Raw genomic sequence first — 18,824 nt, 5'->3', positions numbered from 1 at the left:
ATGTGGGCTGGAGCCTTACTGAGGTTTTACCCTGAAGCCCATGTGGAAACAACATTATTAAACGCTATTTATCCTGCAGTATAACGCGCCACATTCTCTTTCTCCGCCGAGGATCTTGGAACCTTTTGTTTAGTTTCAAACATTTGCACATTCCCATGTCCCGGTACCAGGATGGACGCGCTGACTATGGCTCGGCTTCTGTGCGAGGCAGTGGAGAATGAGGACGCAAAGTAAGTGAATGGCAACAACCCCTGGCGTATATAACACTCACTCATTCTCTATAGAACCTCTATAGCTACACGACTTGCCTGGGCATGTACTTTACACAAAGAAGCAGCCTCAAGTGACTTTATTTCTTGCTGCTGGTTATATATAAAAGTACCTCACCATCCAAGCAGGTTAGATTTTTAATGGCAGCGTCAGTGTGCTTTTCTACACCTACTTATAATTTAAACAAGGCTACCAAAGGTGTAAGTAGATGTTACTGCGCCCCCCAACATATCCAGAGTTTGCCTTGTTTTATTCACCAATATGTGTTAAATTGCTAAATGAGAGCCTCCTGGGCCCCCCTGCAGCCACAGGGTCTGCTTTCTCTGTAGTTACACCACTGAAGGGTACCCCAAAAATAGATGTATATATTATCTGTTAGTTACATAGCAATAACATGTTCATACAGCCCTTTACAGAGGTTAATCATCATTCACATCAGTTCCTGCCCCAGTGCAGTCCAGAGTTTACAATCTGGAACACTGTAAAAATTTGTCACCCGCTGTTATATCTTCACCACTGCGGCGAAAAATCTCCCAAAAATAGACATTTACATTTATATAATATTGAGACTGCCACAAACAAAACCTATTACTCGTGGCGATCTGGATTAATCGTGGGAAATGTCATCCCTTGGCGTTTTTCCACTGTTAAACTAGATTGCAGTGATTAACAGGTTTTTATGATAAATAGAAAGCAACCTGATGCATTCCACATGCATTTTGTGCTCAGTGTCGGACTGGGATACCAGAGGCCCACTAGAAAACTTGGGTTGAGGGCCCGCTTTCCAAACTATTCTCTCCTCACTTATCCTCTTTATACTCAGTCTCTTTTTTTCTACATACTATACTCTATTCTTCCATTATAAAGCCTCTGTGTTCCCATAAAGAAATAGGGAATGACCATGAAATAGGCCAAATGGTTAGAAGCAAAAGGCCCACTGACACCTGGGCCCACTGGGAGTTTTCCTGGTATCCCTGTGGGCCAGTCCGACACTGTTTGTGCTTCCCTGCAGTAGAGTGAATACAAAGTCATTTCAAAGAACAGGATGCTTTTCTTCATTCGCTTCTTTGCGTTGAACGCATGAAGCATCTGCCACAAGGAACTGCATAAAGAAACACCCTGAGGTCCCTATCACATTCACCAGGTCCTATACACCTGTTTGTTGGAGAAAGCAGGAGTATCTGGAGGAAACCCATGTAGAGGACATACAAGCTCCTCAGAGCCCCAGCACTGCAAGACACAAGCGCTAATTGCTGATCTACCACAATTATTATCAGGCAAAAAGGACTGGCAAAGCTTTATAGAGATTGCACTTTATTCTCATCAGACCCTGCCCCAGCAATAAGGTACCTATCACATTCACACACTATGGTCAGTTTTATCAGGTGGCAACCTGTCTGTATGTTTTTTGAGCACTGAAGCACCCATACACTGAGAGTGGTAGCTACTGGTAGACATTGAGCTGGTAATCAGTAGCTCTTAACTCTCCAACTTTGCCACAAAAAAACTGCATTAGGCTAATGTCACAAATGGCATTTTCTTTATGAACAGAGAACACATCATCACCGCCTAGGACTGCCGGGGCCTAATTCATAGCCAGTGTGCACACAGCATGATTTGGTCTGAGAATGCACACAAGCAGTGTAACCTATGAGTTTGTACACTCTGATACCTTAACATCACTAAAAGTAGCCAGCAGTTATCTGGGCAAGCCTGAATTAAACTTTTTATATATTTCCCCCTTTTTAAAAACCAAAAAAACTGGCATAACAATGAATGAAATTCAGCAAATTATTGCAAGTAAAGCAGTTTTTCATAAATAACTTGCTTGTCCATATGATTTTATAAATTCCCTGTTTCTTCTGTGGAACTAACAGTCATACAAACAGCCTATCATACTTTCAGTCTAGGTTAGGAATCATATGAGTGCCATATCTTGCCTAGTGCTTCCTTGTGCCTTTAATATTAATTGTTCTGCTGTGTTTATTTTTGAAGACCATTGATTCACATTTGCTAGCTGCATGTGCTATTAAATCCAGACAAAGTAATCAGCATTTATTTTTGCACTGAAATATAGTGTATGCTTGTGTATACTTGGGCTGTTTGCCTGTGTTTAAAAACATGCACACATATGCTTCTTTGCTTATGTGCAGGAATCATTTTTTAACAGACTACTGCAGACACTTGTGTGTTTGTATATACCATTTTACTCTACCTGACCCAAAGAGTTTAGGTTGCCAGGTTTCATTTTGAGCATGAAAGGGAATCATGGCCTAAATACTTTTGTCTCGTGTACTCTTAATGGTTTATGGCAAAGCACGGTTATTGCCAAAATGACATCTGCAATTTTGTCTTAATGCTTAAATTGCATTTTATTTCTTTAGGGAGGTTGAGCATCTGTTAAAAAATGGGGCAGACCCAAACCTTGTTTTGCCCACTGGTATTGCAGCCATCCACCTGGCTGCTGGGAAAGAGAATGAGAGTGCCCTAAGGTGTCTAACACTAATCTTGCAGCAAGGAGGGGACCCCAATGTGAGGTATGCTTTTCTTTTTCCAAACAAAACTGAGGAACCAGTGAGATCATACTAGGGTGGGATATAAGTAACCAAGAATCTCAGCACTCTAAAATAAAAATAGAATAAAAAAACTGCTTTAAAGGGTTGTTCACCTACTTTTTATAGTTCGTTTCGGGTAGTTACATAGTTAAATTGGGTTGAAAAAAGACAAAGTCCATCAAGTTCAACCCCTCCAAATGAAAACCCAGCATCCATACACACACCCCTCTCTACTTTTAATTAAATTCTATATACCCATACCTATACTAACTATACAGTTTAGTATCACAAAAGCCTTTGATATTATGTCTGTCCAAAAAATCATCCAAGCCATTCTTAAAGGCATTAACTGAATCAGCCATCACAACATCACTGTGCACTTTGCTTTAGCAAAGTCTAAGTAAATCACATCCACTGCCATCCCAGAATCGAGGTCTCTACTTACCTTCTCAAAAAAAGAAATTAAGTTAGTCTGGCAAGATCTATTACGCATAAAACCATGCTGGCACAAACTCATAGTATTCTGATTTGCTATGAAGTCCAGTATCTTATCCTTTATTAACCCTTCGAAAAGCTTTCCTACCACTGACGTCGGACTAACTGGCCTATAGTTTTGAGGCTGAGAACGGGATCCTTTTTTGAATAGAGGCAACACATTAGCAATTCGCCAGTCTCTCGGCACTATGCCAGATCTCAATGAATCCTGAAAAATGAAGTAAAGAGGTTTGGCTTTCACAGAGCCAAGCTCGCTAAGTACCTTGGGATGATTACCATCTGGCCCCGGGTACACAAGAAATAATGATTTTTTCAACTGCTTTCTATATAGTTATTTTTTTTACTGTTTTTCTAACATTGGTATTTAAACTTTAATGTTCCCCGCTCTGGTATATTAGTCTGTCTGCTCAATCCAGATGCAGACTCTGAACCTTTACATTTTGCACATTATGTGATACATTTCTCAGCAGCATCTGTGTAATATTAGCAACTACTGTATCAATTACAGCAGCTGCCTTTAATGAAGCCCAGGGATTCTGCTCAGCAGGTACAAAGATACCATATGGTGAACTATATGAAAACAACTGAATTGAAAAAAGTGTTAGGAGGGTGAACAAACCATTTAAGTCATTGGTGTGTAACACACCGTATAACCTATAGTACCAAAAAGAGAAAAAAAATCCAAGCACGATTGTCCTTGTGCTGTAAACTCTACTTTCCAAGTCTTTTTTTTTTCATTTTATTATTTTTTTCTATCTGTGCCATGTTCATGTTGTGGATAAATTAGAAATCGCCCAAGCACAAAAAATGGTTAAAGAGATAATTCAACTTTTAATATGATTTGGAAACTGGTATTCTAAGATAAAGTGCAGTTGGTGTTGTTTTTTTTTTTTTTTTTTTTTTTTTTATGATTTAGCTATTGGTTTGAAATTTCAGCAGCTATCTGGTTGCTAGGGACAATTTTTCCTAGCAACCAGTTAGTGTTTTGATTGGTAGATTAATTGGAGGGTTTCAACAGAAATATTAAAACCTTGTAACCTCAAAGAGCAATAATTTTTTCCTGACTGCTGGCTTTGGTCAACCCCATTTGAAGGATGGAAAGAGACAGAGGAGGAGGGTAAATAATTCAAAATATATAAAAAAAATGTTTTTAAGAAAAGGCCATTCTATAATATACTAAAAGTTACCTTAAAGGTGAACAACCCAAGAACAAAATCACTTCATACATAAAGCAATACAATGCACCGGAAATTATAGCTCTCGTTTAAGCATCATATTTTATTTGGCTAAGGACAACAATGCATCCCAAACTATTACCTTAATTTGCTAAAGGTAATTAATTTAACATCGCCATCCACAATTCCTTGAGGTTTATTCACATTTCTGGTTTTGGGATGCATTGCTATGGGATTAGTAGTGTTGGCATGGATACCTTTTACTTTAAAAGGTTTTTATAAAGATTTGAAGTTTTGTGTGTAAAATATATGTTACAGATCCATGGAACTGCTGACTCCTGTACATGTTGCTGCATCCTGGGGTTGTCACAAGGCTCTGGTATTCTTGCTGAGGAAAGGTGGTGACCCCACTCTTGAAGATCAGGTTTGTTTGTTTGTAATGTGCTGAATGCACTTGCTGTGTATTGTTTATCCTGTTACCTTTTTTCCAAAGTAAATATTCAATATTTATATGTAGGAAATGTAATTCCCATGTGCTGATATACAAGGGATTGCCTGTATCAAGGATTTGGTTTGAGATTCAGTTGCATGTTTCAGATTTGTCCAAATCCTTAAATGTTCAGATTTGGTTCAGCTGAACAGAATACAGTCTAAAGCAGTATGTAGGAAATATCTATTGGGATTGTGGTTAGGGCCTGTAAAAGCAGAGAGACATTTGTTAAGAGCTTTTACAGAGAGAAAGGACGCAATGTAGGGTTAGGATTCTCACTGTTAAAGAACAATTAAATCAAGGGCAGTTTTTGAGTTTAGTATATTTTTGCAATACATTATGTAACTATGAATTTCCTTGTACAAAGGACAGGTACATTTAGGGGAATATTTGGGCCTAGCATGCCTTTACAAGTGAGGTGGATCTAACTTCTGTGTTAGCTACTTATTTACTTTACATTTGTTTAGGGCAATGGCACACTGGATGATTTTGCCTCAGTATTTTAAAACGAATGGAGGGGCAATTTCAAGCATTTTGCCCCCACTTACCAAACTGCAAAACATCTGGGCAAATCAATTTTCACTTCACTTAAACTTACAGGTTGCATTTGTGTTTATAATAGACCTTCATAGAGAGCATAGGTTCTCAACTTTTATTTTACAAAGGTATACAATATTAAGGCTAATATAACATGGAGTGTTTTACGCTTAATAGGAGTGGCAGTCAAAACCGCAGTAGTAAGAACTACTCTATTTGCACGTTACCAGAAGCACATTAAGTGGTTACTGTTACATGCATAATTAAGTTGGGATGAAAAAAGACCAAAGTCCATCAAGTTCAACCTCCTCCAAATAAACCCCATTGTCAAGATTCACTGTATGACATTAGCATTACTTGACTACCAGACCTGTCCAATTTAAAACATTCGACACAGATAAAACCAAATTTTACAAAACCAAAGTGACTTTATATCCTCCACTTTTAGATCATAAATATCTATAAACAAAAATAAATAAATAAATTAAAGGAATAGGTAGGATGGGCCCTTCACTAGTCCATTACCTACTAGGGATGCACCGAATCCCAAATTTGATTTAGGATTCAGCCAAATCAAAGAGCCTGGCTGAACTGAATTTGCTTTTTCTGCTTGTGCGTTGCCAAGTTTCACCCCACGCAGGGTTTGGATTCAGTCTGTTCGGCCCAATTCGTACCCAAGGATTCTGGGATTCAGCTGATTCCAGCAAAATGGGGTTTGATGCATCCCCATTGGGAAGTGAGATCTCGTGTAGCTACACAGTTAATTTCTAAATTGTGATGAATCTTTAAGATGCTTTATCATTTGGGTATATTGTCTATTTGACGGTAACATAGCTAGACACCACAGACTGGCTGTTATGGAGTGCCAGGGGTCAGGACAGTCATAAAACATTAGCTATCTTTGGTCCCGCTTGTACATCGTTCCATTGATAGTCATTTATATTGGATGTGGAATTATTGAATAGTAAATGTGCCATATATAAAGTACAGCATAAGTGGTGCTGTTCAAAGTGAAGAATGCTTTTTTTCCCATCTCGTTTGTGTTGAACATAGAGTCTGATTGGATAATGGGCAGATCTATCAATTGGTATGATTGAATTAATTAATCAAAAGGCTTTGACTTGCGTCAGAAGGGTATCCATGTTAGTTAGAGTAGAGAAATATCCCCTTAAAGGAGAATTCCACCCTTCCTCCCCCCCGGGCAGATGCACCTAACTTGTTACTGACCCCTCCATGCACTTCCTCTCCAGTTCACGACAGCCATGTTCACCTGTGCGATCTTCTTCCTGTATTTGCTGGCATTTGGTGGCGCATGCACAGTAGAGGGATTCTACTTCCCTCTACTTTGCATGCGCCACCAAATGCCGGCGAATACAGGAAGAAGAACACACGGGCGAATATGGCTGCCGTGAACTCAACAGGAGAGGAACTGCATGGAGGGGTCAGTAACAAGTTAGGGGCATTTGCCTGGGGGGAGGGAGGAGGGGCAACACAGCCGAAGGGGTTGAATTCACCTTTAATTAATTATACAGTGTTCTAAAGGGTAAATTAATTAACTAACTAAAATATTCCACTTTTTTTTTAAAAAAAAAAAAAAAATCCCATAAAATGATATCTAATGTTTGACAACAAGATGGTGTGTTTTATGATCAAATAATTAATTAATTTCCAATAAAGTGCTTAATAACTCAAAACCATAAAGATTATAAAGTGCTTGTGCAATAAATGTATTTTAATATTCAGGCTCTTACACAGTTTAAAGTCACTTGTGCTCAATGCTTGAACTGAAAAGTTTTTTCAGGCTTAATTCCTTAATGAAACGTGACTTGTGCTAAATGGTGAAGTGATGCAACAGTCAGTTAATTTATGTTCATATCTATAAATTAATTGAGGTATAAATTGATTATTACCACTACTACTGCTTTAGAAAAAATGAAATTAAGATCTGTGACTGTTAAATAGTTAAAAAGAAAAAAAAAAGAAAATATGTTCTATGATTATCAATTCATTCAATAAGTCAATGCAAATGCTCGGATTTCATAGGTAAGTATGAATAAGAAATAATAGATGGTGGAGAAGTCCCAAGTAGATCTATTTTATACTTTTTACTTATCTTTTTCTGGTGCGCTTGCTTGGAAATCAAACTTTTCATTCTGACAATCTATTTTCTTTCCTAAGAGTGTTGGGATTCGTGGTTTTTTAGAAAGTTAGTTCTCTTACCAGTTAGATAAGACTAAAACTTGAGACCACAGTCCCAGTGGCCCTGACATCGCCTCCTTTTTGTAAAAAAAAAAAAAAAAAAAAGGTTTACACTAAAATGGTATGAACCGATTGCAGTGCCTATGAGAAAGCTAATTAGCAAAAACGCGCGTCGGCAATTGACTTTTACTACAATCGGTTCATACCATTTTAGTGTAAACCTTGGGGTTTTTTTTTTTTTTTACAAAAATCTTTTTCTGGTGCTTCCTTTTCTGTGCACTTGCTTGGAAATCAAACTTTTCATTCTGACTAAAATTAATTTATTGCACTAGCACTTTATAACCTTTATGGTTTTGAGTTATTAAGCACTTTATTGGAAATTAATTAATTCTTTGATCATAAAACGCACCATCTTGTTGTCAAACATTAGGTATAATTTTCCGTGTTTTTTTAAAAAAAAAAAAAGTGGAATATTTTAGTTCAATTAATTTACCCTTTAGGGTATAATTAATTAAGGGGATATCGCTCTACTCTAAGGAACATAGTCTGATCATGCAGGCAGGTTGAATGCTTCTCATTCTGCCTGTTATCGCGGAATGCATATAATAAATATATCTAATATGTCACTGCTGATTAAAAAGTTCACCATTGCTTGTCAGGATGGTAATTGTGTGTAGACACTGAATTATAAAGAGTAAAGAGCAAAAATATATTTGTGTCCTTCACTACTGGTCCACCTTTACAGCCATCCGGATTATGGCAAGTGTGAGCCTACATTCCTCATGCACCCCTCCTTTTTCAGAGTTTGAGAGTTACCTGAACAATGTAGAATTTTTTGTTTGTGTTGGTGCAACTTGTTTTGGCTATTCTCTTATGTATCGGTTCTTGTGCCCCTTTCATTTTATTGCTTAGGAAGGAAATACTGCATCAGATTTGGCATTAATGGAGGGGAATCGGAGATGTGTTGTGGCTCTGCAGGAGTATGTGGAAAGCCCAAGGATGGAAGAAAATCGTGGTATATTATATAACTTCTTTCTGGTTTTGCATCATTTATAGAAAACATATATCCTTATTCTCTTCGGGAGCACTGAAGCTGAAATCTTGTTTAGATACCTGTCTGCTGGTGGCTTTCTGTGCTTATTAGTACTTAAATCGATACTGACACATTTCTATTAAAATCAAAGGTTCGAGGGGCTGGGCGGCGGCTTTGAGGGGGGCTTTCCGGGAAAGTATTCCGGGTGCAGCAACTACTTGATACTGACACGTTCCTATGATTTTTATAGGAACGTGTCAGTATCGCTTTAATAGTGTATATGGACTAATTACAATAGGTTGTAATCAAATAGAACTGTGTATTAGCATTTCCATGTAGTAGGTTAGTAAAAGATTTGCAATTGCAGTATATGTTGGGTAGCCGTATTCCAGACATTTGTAGAATATAAATTACATTTACAGAAAAAACAAGGACGTTCAGTGTAGTTATATCATCACCCTACCTCAGTTTGCTTATTTAATTTAATTTAAACAATCTCTACAGGCATTGAGCCATAGATCATATATCAAAAGTTTTACACTTTGTTGCCATTATTGTCACTTTCCAGTACATTCTAACATATAATATATGCTTTCTCTGCAGGTTTTAGAAACTATGATGATATAACTCAAATTAGCAGCATCTCCCTTCTTCTCGATTCTACAGATGTCAACTCTCCATACAGTAGCACCAGAATATCTCCTTTTTCTCCTATGTGCAAGAAGGAAAATTTAACACAGAACATGAATAATGCAGCGGTAACAAGCCAGATGCTCCCACTAGGCAGGGATGAAAAAAACAGCTCAGATGGGGAGCAAAGTCTTGGCATGACGATAAGGACAAGCCAAACTAATCAAGAATCAACAGAACACCTAAGTTTCTGCATGCAAACCATCCACAATGATTTCTGTGGAGGTGATCTAACAGACTCTGATGTACTGTGCAGCACCAAGCTTTCACAGACCAGCCATTGCATTGCAGACACATCTGCTAATCTATGTACTGATGTCATAGATACAGATAATCTACCCCACGAAGCTCAAAAAGAAAATAACAATCTGTCAATGAATTCACAAACGATGTGTAATGAGACTAATCAATCACAAAATGTGAATATCACCCAAAACAAAATGAAAAAGGGTATTTGCAGCCACAGTTCAGAATCGCCTACAAAAAGACTTTTAAAATCTGTTGAAGAGATTATTCTGGACTTTTCCACCAGCAGCCAACTAATAGACTCTAATTACTTCGCAAGACGTGTGAAAGGTTTGGATGTAACATCACCAGATCACGTCTATATCTACAGCAAAAGCAAAATCACCTATGATGATAGCTTGGAGAAGACTCATATTCTTGATAGCAATGATAGTGATAATACAAAAGAACATAATGTGAGTTCCACCAGCAGTTACAACAGTTGTGAGAGTGAGTGTTATGCTAGTCTTGGAGAAAGTCCTTCCTCCAGTGAAAAAAAAAGTAGATTAAAAAGTGACTCTGGATGCTCCACCAGCCTGAAAAATTGCACCAATGCTTACCATTTAAAAAACAGTGAGGAAAAGGCATGCTCTCAAGCACAGATATGCCAGATTTCCGTACTCGGGACTGTGCAAACGTATTTAAGTGAAGAAAGTAAACTAAATGATAATGGTTCCCTAGGGCAACATCAGAATCATGTGCATTACCTTCAGTGTCCTAGAGAGAGGGACTCAGAACTACCATGCAACTCTCAGTCTGCAACACTGTGTGTAGATTATGAACATAATAATATAAATTTCAATCAAAGTCTTAAAGGCCAGCCACGTCATCTAATGTCTTATACCAGGAACATCAAGATGGATGTTCCTGCAAACAACAAAGCCCAAATCCATTTACATGACCCAGATCCACATTCAGTTAATAATCAAATAAAACTGACCGGTGAAGAACAGCACCAGGTACTGGAAAGGCAGCTGGAAGATATAATGGGTTTGACCAGGCATCAAGAAAGCCCCTCCAATTTCATAGGCACATCAGACACACTCACAGTAGAACCAGCTGCACATGACATACATGATGAAAGTAATGCTGATCTAGACCACATATTTAATAAGCAGTTGAAAGATATGATGATTTTGACCAAGCAACAAATCACTCCCTTTAATTGTACACCCACGTGTGAAACCCAAATCCAGGTATATCATTCAGACACTCTTCCAGTTGCCAATCGGACAAAACTGACTGGGAAAGAGGACAAGTTACTGGATAGGCAATTGAAAGATATGTTGTTTTTGACCAAGCAAAAGGTTAGTTCCTCAAATTTCACTGCTTCACCTGACACGCTTCTACTAGAACCAGGTGCAGAAGATGTGCACAATAAGAGTTACACTGATTCCAACCAGGAATTTAATAAGCAGTTGAAAGATATGATGGTTTTGACCAAGCAACCAATCAGTAACTATAATTTTACACCTGCCCCTAAAACCCAAACTGAGGGATATGATTCAGACACTCTTCCAGTTATCAATCCGACAAAACAAACTGTGAAAGAAGACTTTCTTACCAAGCAACAAGTCAGCTCCTCTCATTACATAGCTACACCTGACACACTTTCAGCAGAGTCAACTGCAGAAGATGTGCAAGATAATAATTCTGCTCTAAACACAGAGCTGAGGAAAATGATGATGTTAACTAAGACTTCCCAAGCTAATTCAGATCAGGAGAAAAGCTTTTGCCATTTCACTCCTCGTACAAAAAGCCGACTTCTTTCTTCAAATTCTCGCTCTAGCAGTTCACTTTTTGATGAGACAGTGGAAATGCCCCAGCGAGGAAGAAGAATCCGAAGCCCAGATACTCAGAAGTCTCCATGCATGTCAGGCATTAGTGGTTCCAGGAGAAGTTTGTTTCATTCTAGCATGACATGTGATCCAGCAGAAAACTCAGGCACATGTACTAATGGACAGGAAATACAAAAGACAGCTGATGCAAGAAATGTGACCGTTAGCAATTTTCTAACTGATGACCTGACCTCTTCAGATACAGATAGGTCAAAGTCAGATGCACATTGGCACCAAAAATGTGGAAGCCGTGGAGTAGATTGCCTGGTGTCTGGAACCACATGGCTTACAGAGGATGGAGCAGATGAAAGTAGTAGTGATACCGCCTATGTATATAATAATGGATCCCTGGAGCAAAGAAATGAGGCTTGGTTTGATAGGTCACTTCAGCAGAGCACATGTTCAAATGACCTAGTTGCTAAGGATACACCTGCAACAAAGGCGTCACGTTATAGCTTCAGTAGACTGTCTTGTGTTCTGAAATCTGATGACGGGACACTAAACTCTTGCCATCTTGAGACAGTTAATGAGTCTGGTACCCAAGATGTGCCTTTATCCCCTGGTGGCCGGCCTCTGAATGAGAGCACAGCTGAACCTGTGGAATATCTCTATACGGATTGTGAAAGGGGCCATTCTCTTATAGAAAGACATGTTCCATGTATAGATGACTCTGCTGCTAAAATCAGTGAGGATTCTGATGATACAATTATTTATGACTGGAGAGAGCATAAGAGCAACAAACAAAAGGCTATCCAGGCACCTTCTAATAAGGTGGCTGTGGAATTGTACAGACTGTCTAATAATGATATTGCAGCTAGGCTAAAGGAGCTGGGAGAGGAAACTGGACCTGTGACCAGCCAAACCAGAAAACTGTACATTGCTCTACTCGATAAGCGTCTGAAAGAATCATTGGTTAGAGGATCCACTGGAATTACAGGTAAAAAAAATCAAAAAGACATATGTTTACATTATATATATATATATATATATATAGATAGATAGATAGATAGATAGAGATATATATATATATATATCTTAACAGGGACAGAAACATTGTTTGTACATGCATGTTAACATAATATAACATTTGCTTCGATCAAGTCCCCTGGTTGCTATTGGAAAGAAAATTTTAAAAAAATATATGTACTATACATTTGTAGAAGGATCTGCACTCCGTATCCGTGAAAAAAATATGTTTATTCTCAATCACTCAATGCATAGTGATTGAGATGAAACTTTTGTTACATTTTTGATCCTGCACCCAATTTATCCTAGTTTGAGTAATGACTTCATGAGTTCTCAGTCAGGCCTTGTATGCTGGTCCTTGTGTTCCCATGTGATGTTCTCTTCAGGAGAGTCCTCTCTGTAGCCAAAGTTGAATCACCTTTGAAGTATTTTTAAAGGTAGAAGGTTACTTAAACTGTTTAATGAATGTTACTTTATTTTTATGCTGTCCTCAGGATACAGCCGAGAACTTTCCCTAGCTCTTCGCACTTTCCAGATCCCTGACAGTAACACGGATGAATGTACACTATCTAAAGAATTTGATAAGCCTGATAAGAGCCAAAAATGGAGAGAAGGGGTTCTGAAATCCAGTTTTAATTACTTGCTGCTAGACCCCAGGTGAGATGCAATTCCTTGTTAAAGGGCACCAATCATAACTAAAATCATTTACTAAGTAAAGACACTATGTAAAAGTTCAAGAAATCCGATTTTTAAAACCGTTAGAATTGTTTGTATAATGTAAATCATCAGCTCACTATTCCTTCTGCAAAATCTCCCCTATCTCCACTGTAGTTCTAACTGAGGCAGGCATCTTGGATTTCACTGGCTCCTCCTACCTATATCTTCCCAGCTCTGAAATCTCGCACATGCTCATTTGAAATTCCTTGGTTGCTTAGCAACCCTTCTAAGCTATTTTCGAATCAGCCAAGCCTCTGTGTTAGCTGCTGTTCAGTAGTGCTGCCACCTTCTGGAAGTTAGTGTGTGCCCTTCATTTGCATAATAACAACACCAGCAGGGGACATGAAAGGGAAATCTTGTGATACTTCTAGTGGAGAAGTTTACCAAATCTAGGCATTCTGGGTAGAATACTCCTGAAATTTGCTTGTTATAGTCATTGTTATAGTCACTGTATGGACTCCCTCAGTGAAAGAAACCATTTGACAAAGTAAGGGATTTTTTAAAACCCTGCCGTTTTTTTTCAAAAAACTATATGTGTAGTTTGATTAAACATGTATAGGTTATACTGGTCAGATTGCTAATATGTGTTTGATTTTGGCTGTGATAGGTGCCCTTTAAGAGATTTTTCCTGAGATTCACATAGCAAATGGAAACTGTATTTTGAAAGAACAATAAATAGAAAAGTTCTTAGATTCCTATGAATTTTTACACATTAAACTATAGAAATAGAATAAAGTATGTTTTATTAACTTCTAAACTTTTTTTGCTTTTTGGCTAATGACAACAGTTTCTCCTGAATCAGGTAGAGGGATAATATCACCATCACTCTATCATTTTACTTGGCTCTGTAATATGTCTGGTATTTGTGATACCTTTTTTAATTGAAAGAACAAAGCAAAAATATATAAAACTTGGTGTTTTTTTTACCTACAGTTCCCCTCATAATTGGCCAGTCAGTGAAGTTTCACCAGAATGAAACTGCAGGGAAAATTAAAATATCTCTTTGTTGTCTGTGTGTAGTGTCAAAGGGCAAGTTAACCCCAAACTTTCCAATATACATTTATTAAACATTTTCAGTGCTTTTGAAGTAATTGATAAAATAAAAACAACTGCTATTGAAAGCAGCATTTGCCTAACTCGTTTTTTTAAACAATGTTGCTAAAGTCTTAAGCTGGCCATAGACGCAATGATCCGATCGTACGAATCGAGGATTCGTACGATTTTCGGACCGTGTGTGGAGAGTCCCGACATTTTTAGTCCGGCGGAGATCAGTCGTTTGGTCGAACGGACAGGTTAGAACATTTCTGTCACCTGTCAATAATATCTCTGCGTGTATTGCCAATCGTACGATTTTCAGTGGGAGACTGTCACTGGCTTTGGTTGGACATAGATATCGTACGATTGCTGTCAGGGGCAGAACATTGCTATTCTGTTCTTTAACTTATCTGACTGGTAAGACTTTGATCTGAATGGTTAGTGGAGGGTCGGAAGATGGGAAAGTCCGATTGTACGTTGATTTGTACGATCGGATCTTTGCATCTATGGCCAGCTTTAGTTCCCCAGCAAAGACAGATCTGTTAATAAGCTGCTTTGTCTTACAATGTATCAACAGTCTGCGCCAACAGGGCAGAGAATAGAAAGGGACAGACAAACACTGCTTTCAATAACAATACATATTTGTAATTAATGTATATTGCAGAGTTGCTTTGAATTATGTTATCTTTTATTAGGAGAAAAAAATAATTGTTCGGGTTGACATTCCCTTTAATTCCAAAATTAAAGTTATACCACAACATAAATTTTGTATGTCCTGCAGAGTCACTCGAAATCTACCTGCACGCTGTCATACTCTTTCCAAGCTTGATTGTTTTCGGACTTTCATCAGCTCTATATTTTATGTGGGCAAAGGAAAGAGATCCCGGCCATACTTTCACCTCTATGAGGCCTTAACCCACCACAAAAGCAACAACAAAAAGGTAAGAAATGTAAGCCTGCAAACAATTTTTGCTTGTTAGAGGGACTGTAGAATGATTAAATATAAAAATAAAATAGCTTTTATTTCTATTTTAAATAGCTGTTCTAAATAATCTTTTATAACTAAGTTCTTGGCCCAATGCCAGGCTTTATTATAGCCACAGTTTTGAGATTTTCTTAAATGCAGTGAGCATTGTATGTAAAGTACTGTTTGTGACCTAATTAAAATAATTTTCATTGTTACTTTCTAGCCTTGTGACAAGGTGCAGCACATTCTTGACATTTGGAACAGTGGTCTTGGTGTCATTTCTCTTCACTGTTTCCAAAACACCATTCCTGTGGAAGCGTATACACGAGAAGCATGCATGGTGGATGCAATTGGTAAAACTTTTTGTAAAAAAAAAGACATATTGCAGTGAATTATTTGTAGTCTAAAGTCAGAGTTATGGACTTTGTGTTTTTATGTAAGACCTGTATAAAGAAATATGCAGACATATAATGGTATGGTGAATTCCATACGGTGTGCTTTTTACAAATTAGACGTAGTGTGATAGTTAAGCAGTTCAAAGGGTCATATTAATTGGAACAATTGAACTAAAGATACGGAAATTAACGCTTTTCATCAATTTATGTCTTCCTTATCCCTGGTTAATTATGTCTCGGTTATGGCATATATTGTAACAGAAGTTTTATGCTTCCAGTTTTTCCAAGTTTGATGCAACTTCCATTTTTTCATTCTCAAGGATTAAAGATGTTAACCAATCAAAAGAAGGGTGTTTACTATGGCCAGTTACAGAGTTGGAGCCCCACTCGTCGCCAGCTGCTTGGTGTACACATGTTGCACAGAGCCATGAAGATCTTCTTGGCTGAGGGAGAGCGTCAGCTTCGGCCCCCAGACATTCGCTCAGGATCATGACAACAAGCAAACTCAACAGTAACAAAAAACTACATGGATGCCAGCAGAGCATGTTGACAAATTTGCCCAGAAAATACTTAAAGAACTTTACAGTTCTGACTCTGATTTAAAAAAAAAAAAATCGAATTTCTATAATATGCAGTCCTGGTGCTTTTTAACATGTGGAATATGTTTTTAACATTTAAAGGCGAAGGAAAGATATAATCACTTGGGGGGTGCAGATGTTAGACACCCCTTTGTGACTGTAAGTGGTTAGCTGAGCCCCGGGGCCAGTGCTTTTATTTGCTGAAAACTGCACCTGCCACCGACACTATTATAGGAGCACCACATTGCAATCTTTTTCCGCTTCTTCTTCGATGTTCCATAAATTCCGCTTCAGATGCACCTGTAATGCAGAGTGAAAAGCTGTCTTTTTGCTTCTGCACCCAGCCTGGACAATAAAGATGATCCTTAAAGAAGATGATGATTGTGGAATGAAGCTCACAGAATTACCACAGACAGGAGCACTGACCCAGGGTCTCGGATAATCTATTATAATCACTGGTGGGTGCGTAACAACCCCCCCCATTGAAGATTTCCTTTAAGTCTATAAATCAGCAAGGAGAATAACTGATTTTGCACCACTCAATTTTATACTTGGGATTGTAGAATATTGTATATATAATGAATTCTAGAATATATATCAGAGGTGTTTTTTTAGGCAATTATATATCAAAATATGCTTTCATAGTAATGAACTAGTGTTTATGGCAGCTAGGTATGAATCAAGGAGTTCAATGCAAATTCAACAAATCTACAATTAACTTTTAATACATTTGGAAAGTCCACATTCAGTTTCTTACAGAGAAGGGAATACATTAAAATACTTCTTATACCTTCTTCCTTAATGAATTAAGATACTTAAAATAATACAAAATTAATTATTGTAATATATATATATATATATATATATATATATATATATATATTGCTGAATGTTAAAAAAACAACAAAGCTAAATGCAAACTGAGGTCAGGATATTCATGAGATACATGTTGCCATTCAACCAACCAAATTGCAGTCTCTTTCTGTACCTCACAACATTCTTCATACACAGATTTCATCACCTACTACTGTTTTGTATGCTTGTACGTTCTTTTGTATTTTTTTTTTAAATAAAGCACTTTGTACTGACATTTCTGTATACATATCCGTGAATTTTAACATCTTTAGTTACATTATATGGTTGGAAGTGTGTGGTTTATGATCAGTAGTGAATTTTGTATGGTTATGATATTGATGCTTGAGAGATTGTATCACCTAAAACTTTTATCACCCATTAGGTGGCAGCACAAGCTACTTCATTGCACACCCAATGTATTTAGACACTTGACCAATTTCCTCATTATACTGAATTCAAAATCCTACTAATTTTGTTCTCTGTAAGATATTTATTTCAGAGCATAGAAACCATAAGAGCATTTCCTACTGCTCTCCACATGTTACCTCAACTTAAGCTTTGCCAAAAGTTCATCTTTCAGCAAACTGGATTTGCTGAAGTGTGCTCTTCTATGGAATACCTAGAGTACATGAGAAAACTAACATAAACACCATTGGACTATTCTGTTTCCATTACAACCTCCCCTGTAAACAGTATACAGTAGCTTGTTTCATAAGGATCATGAGTTCTGTCTGAACAACCCCCTCCCTTCCCCAACTGCAGTCTGTGTTTCAGGTCCATTAGTCTGGGATTTTCCTTTGTTAAGAGCAAGAAATCGATATTTATTAATTTAAAGAATAGGCAATGTTCAGAGATGTACTCAATGATGTGATTTGTGTATTCATTATTAATAATGCATCGCCAATTGTAAAATGAGAGTATATTAGAAATCACAGAGGAGTTATATGACCTGTATGAAAGCACTCTGCTTTTGGCCTCTTGCCTTTATATGGTTGTAGAAGTACTCTGTAATTTATTTATGCACATTGGCTATACCAATTGCACTGATCAAGGGCATATAGCTTCTTTTAGCAACAGGTTAAATGAACAGTAACATAAAAAAATGATAAGGTAATACAAATATGATACAGTGTTGCCCTGCACTGGTAAAACTGCTGTGTTTGCTTCAGAAACACTACTATTGTTTATATAAAAAAGCTGCTGTGTAGCAATGGGGGCAGCCATACAAAGGAAAAAGGGCTCAGGTTACACAGCAGATAAGCTCTATAGAACATAATGGTGTGCCATATAGCCTTTTTTCAATTCCCACCATTGCTACACAGCAGCTTGTTTATATGAACTATAGTAGTGTTTCTGAAGCAAACACATCAGTTTTACCAATACAGGGCAAAGTACATGATATTTTAATTACTTTAAGGAGTACTGGCGACTAATCACCTCTTCTTCTGGGCGACACTCTCCCCGATCTGCCTTCTCATACCTTACCTGCCGGCTATAATGAGAAATCGCCAGCGGGATGGCAATCGCAGCGCTTCGTTTTCCGAAGCCGCCCGAAGTTTACTGGCGATTTCTCATTATAGCCGGCGGGTAGGTAGGGGAAGGCAGATCGGGGAGAGGCGACTAAATCTCCCCATGTGCCCTTACCCTAAAACACTTCCATTTTTTTTGTTTTTCTGTTCCTTTTACACCACAGCATGGGTTAGTGAGTGCTGGCAACTTCTACAATTGCTTTGTGAACAGGGAA

At 37.8% G+C, this 18,824-nt stretch overlaps 1 protein-coding gene across 3 annotated transcripts; it reads left to right on the top strand.

The window, feature by feature from the left end:
• The first annotated feature begins 97 nt into the window (after window positions 1-97).
• On the top strand, window positions 98-17,315 carry LOC108712891. 3 transcript variants are annotated; one of them, XM_018255403.2, is made up of 9 exons: window positions 98-230; window positions 2,655-2,807; window positions 4,814-4,919; window positions 8,634-8,736; window positions 9,421-12,504; window positions 13,028-13,190; window positions 15,067-15,226; window positions 15,476-15,605; window positions 15,968-17,315. In XM_018255403.2, exons 1-9 carry the CDS (start codon window positions 172-174, stop codon window positions 16,138-16,140), a joined length of 4,131 nt encoding a protein of 1,376 aa, XP_018110892.1. In that variant the 5' UTR covers window positions 98-171; the 3' UTR covers window positions 16,141-17,315. The 3 variants fall into 3 exon arrangements, with proteins under 3 accessions (XP_018110892.1, XP_018110883.1, XP_018110901.1); XM_018255394.2 differs by having other exon boundaries at window positions 9,358-12,504; XM_018255412.2 differs by lacking the exon at window positions 98-230 and adding an exon at window positions 271-1,616 and having other exon boundaries at window positions 9,358-12,504.
• Window positions 17,316-18,824: the final 1,509 nt, after the last annotated feature.

This window comes from Xenopus laevis, chromosome 1L, assembly GCF_017654675.1.
Source record: "Xenopus laevis strain J_2021 chromosome 1L, Xenopus_laevis_v10.1, whole genome shotgun sequence".
Classification (NCBI taxonomy): Eukaryota; Metazoa; Chordata; class Amphibia; order Anura; family Pipidae; genus Xenopus; species Xenopus laevis.
Note: the sequence above shows the minus strand (reverse complement) of the source record. Positions and strands in the feature narration are given on the sequence as shown.

Coding starts and splice junctions, on each gene's coding strand:
- LOC108712891 (XM_018255394.2), top strand. CDS start 172: ATGGACGCGCTGACTATGGCTCGGCTTCTGTGCGAGGCAGTGGAGAAT. Junction 8,737..9,357: donor AAGGATGGAAGAAAATCGTG/GTATATTATATA, acceptor CTTTCTCTGCAG/GTTTTAGAAACTATGATGAT. Junction 15,606..15,967: donor ATGCATGGTGGATGCAATTG/GTAAAACTTTTT, acceptor TTCATTCTCAAG/GATTAAAGATGTTAACCAAT.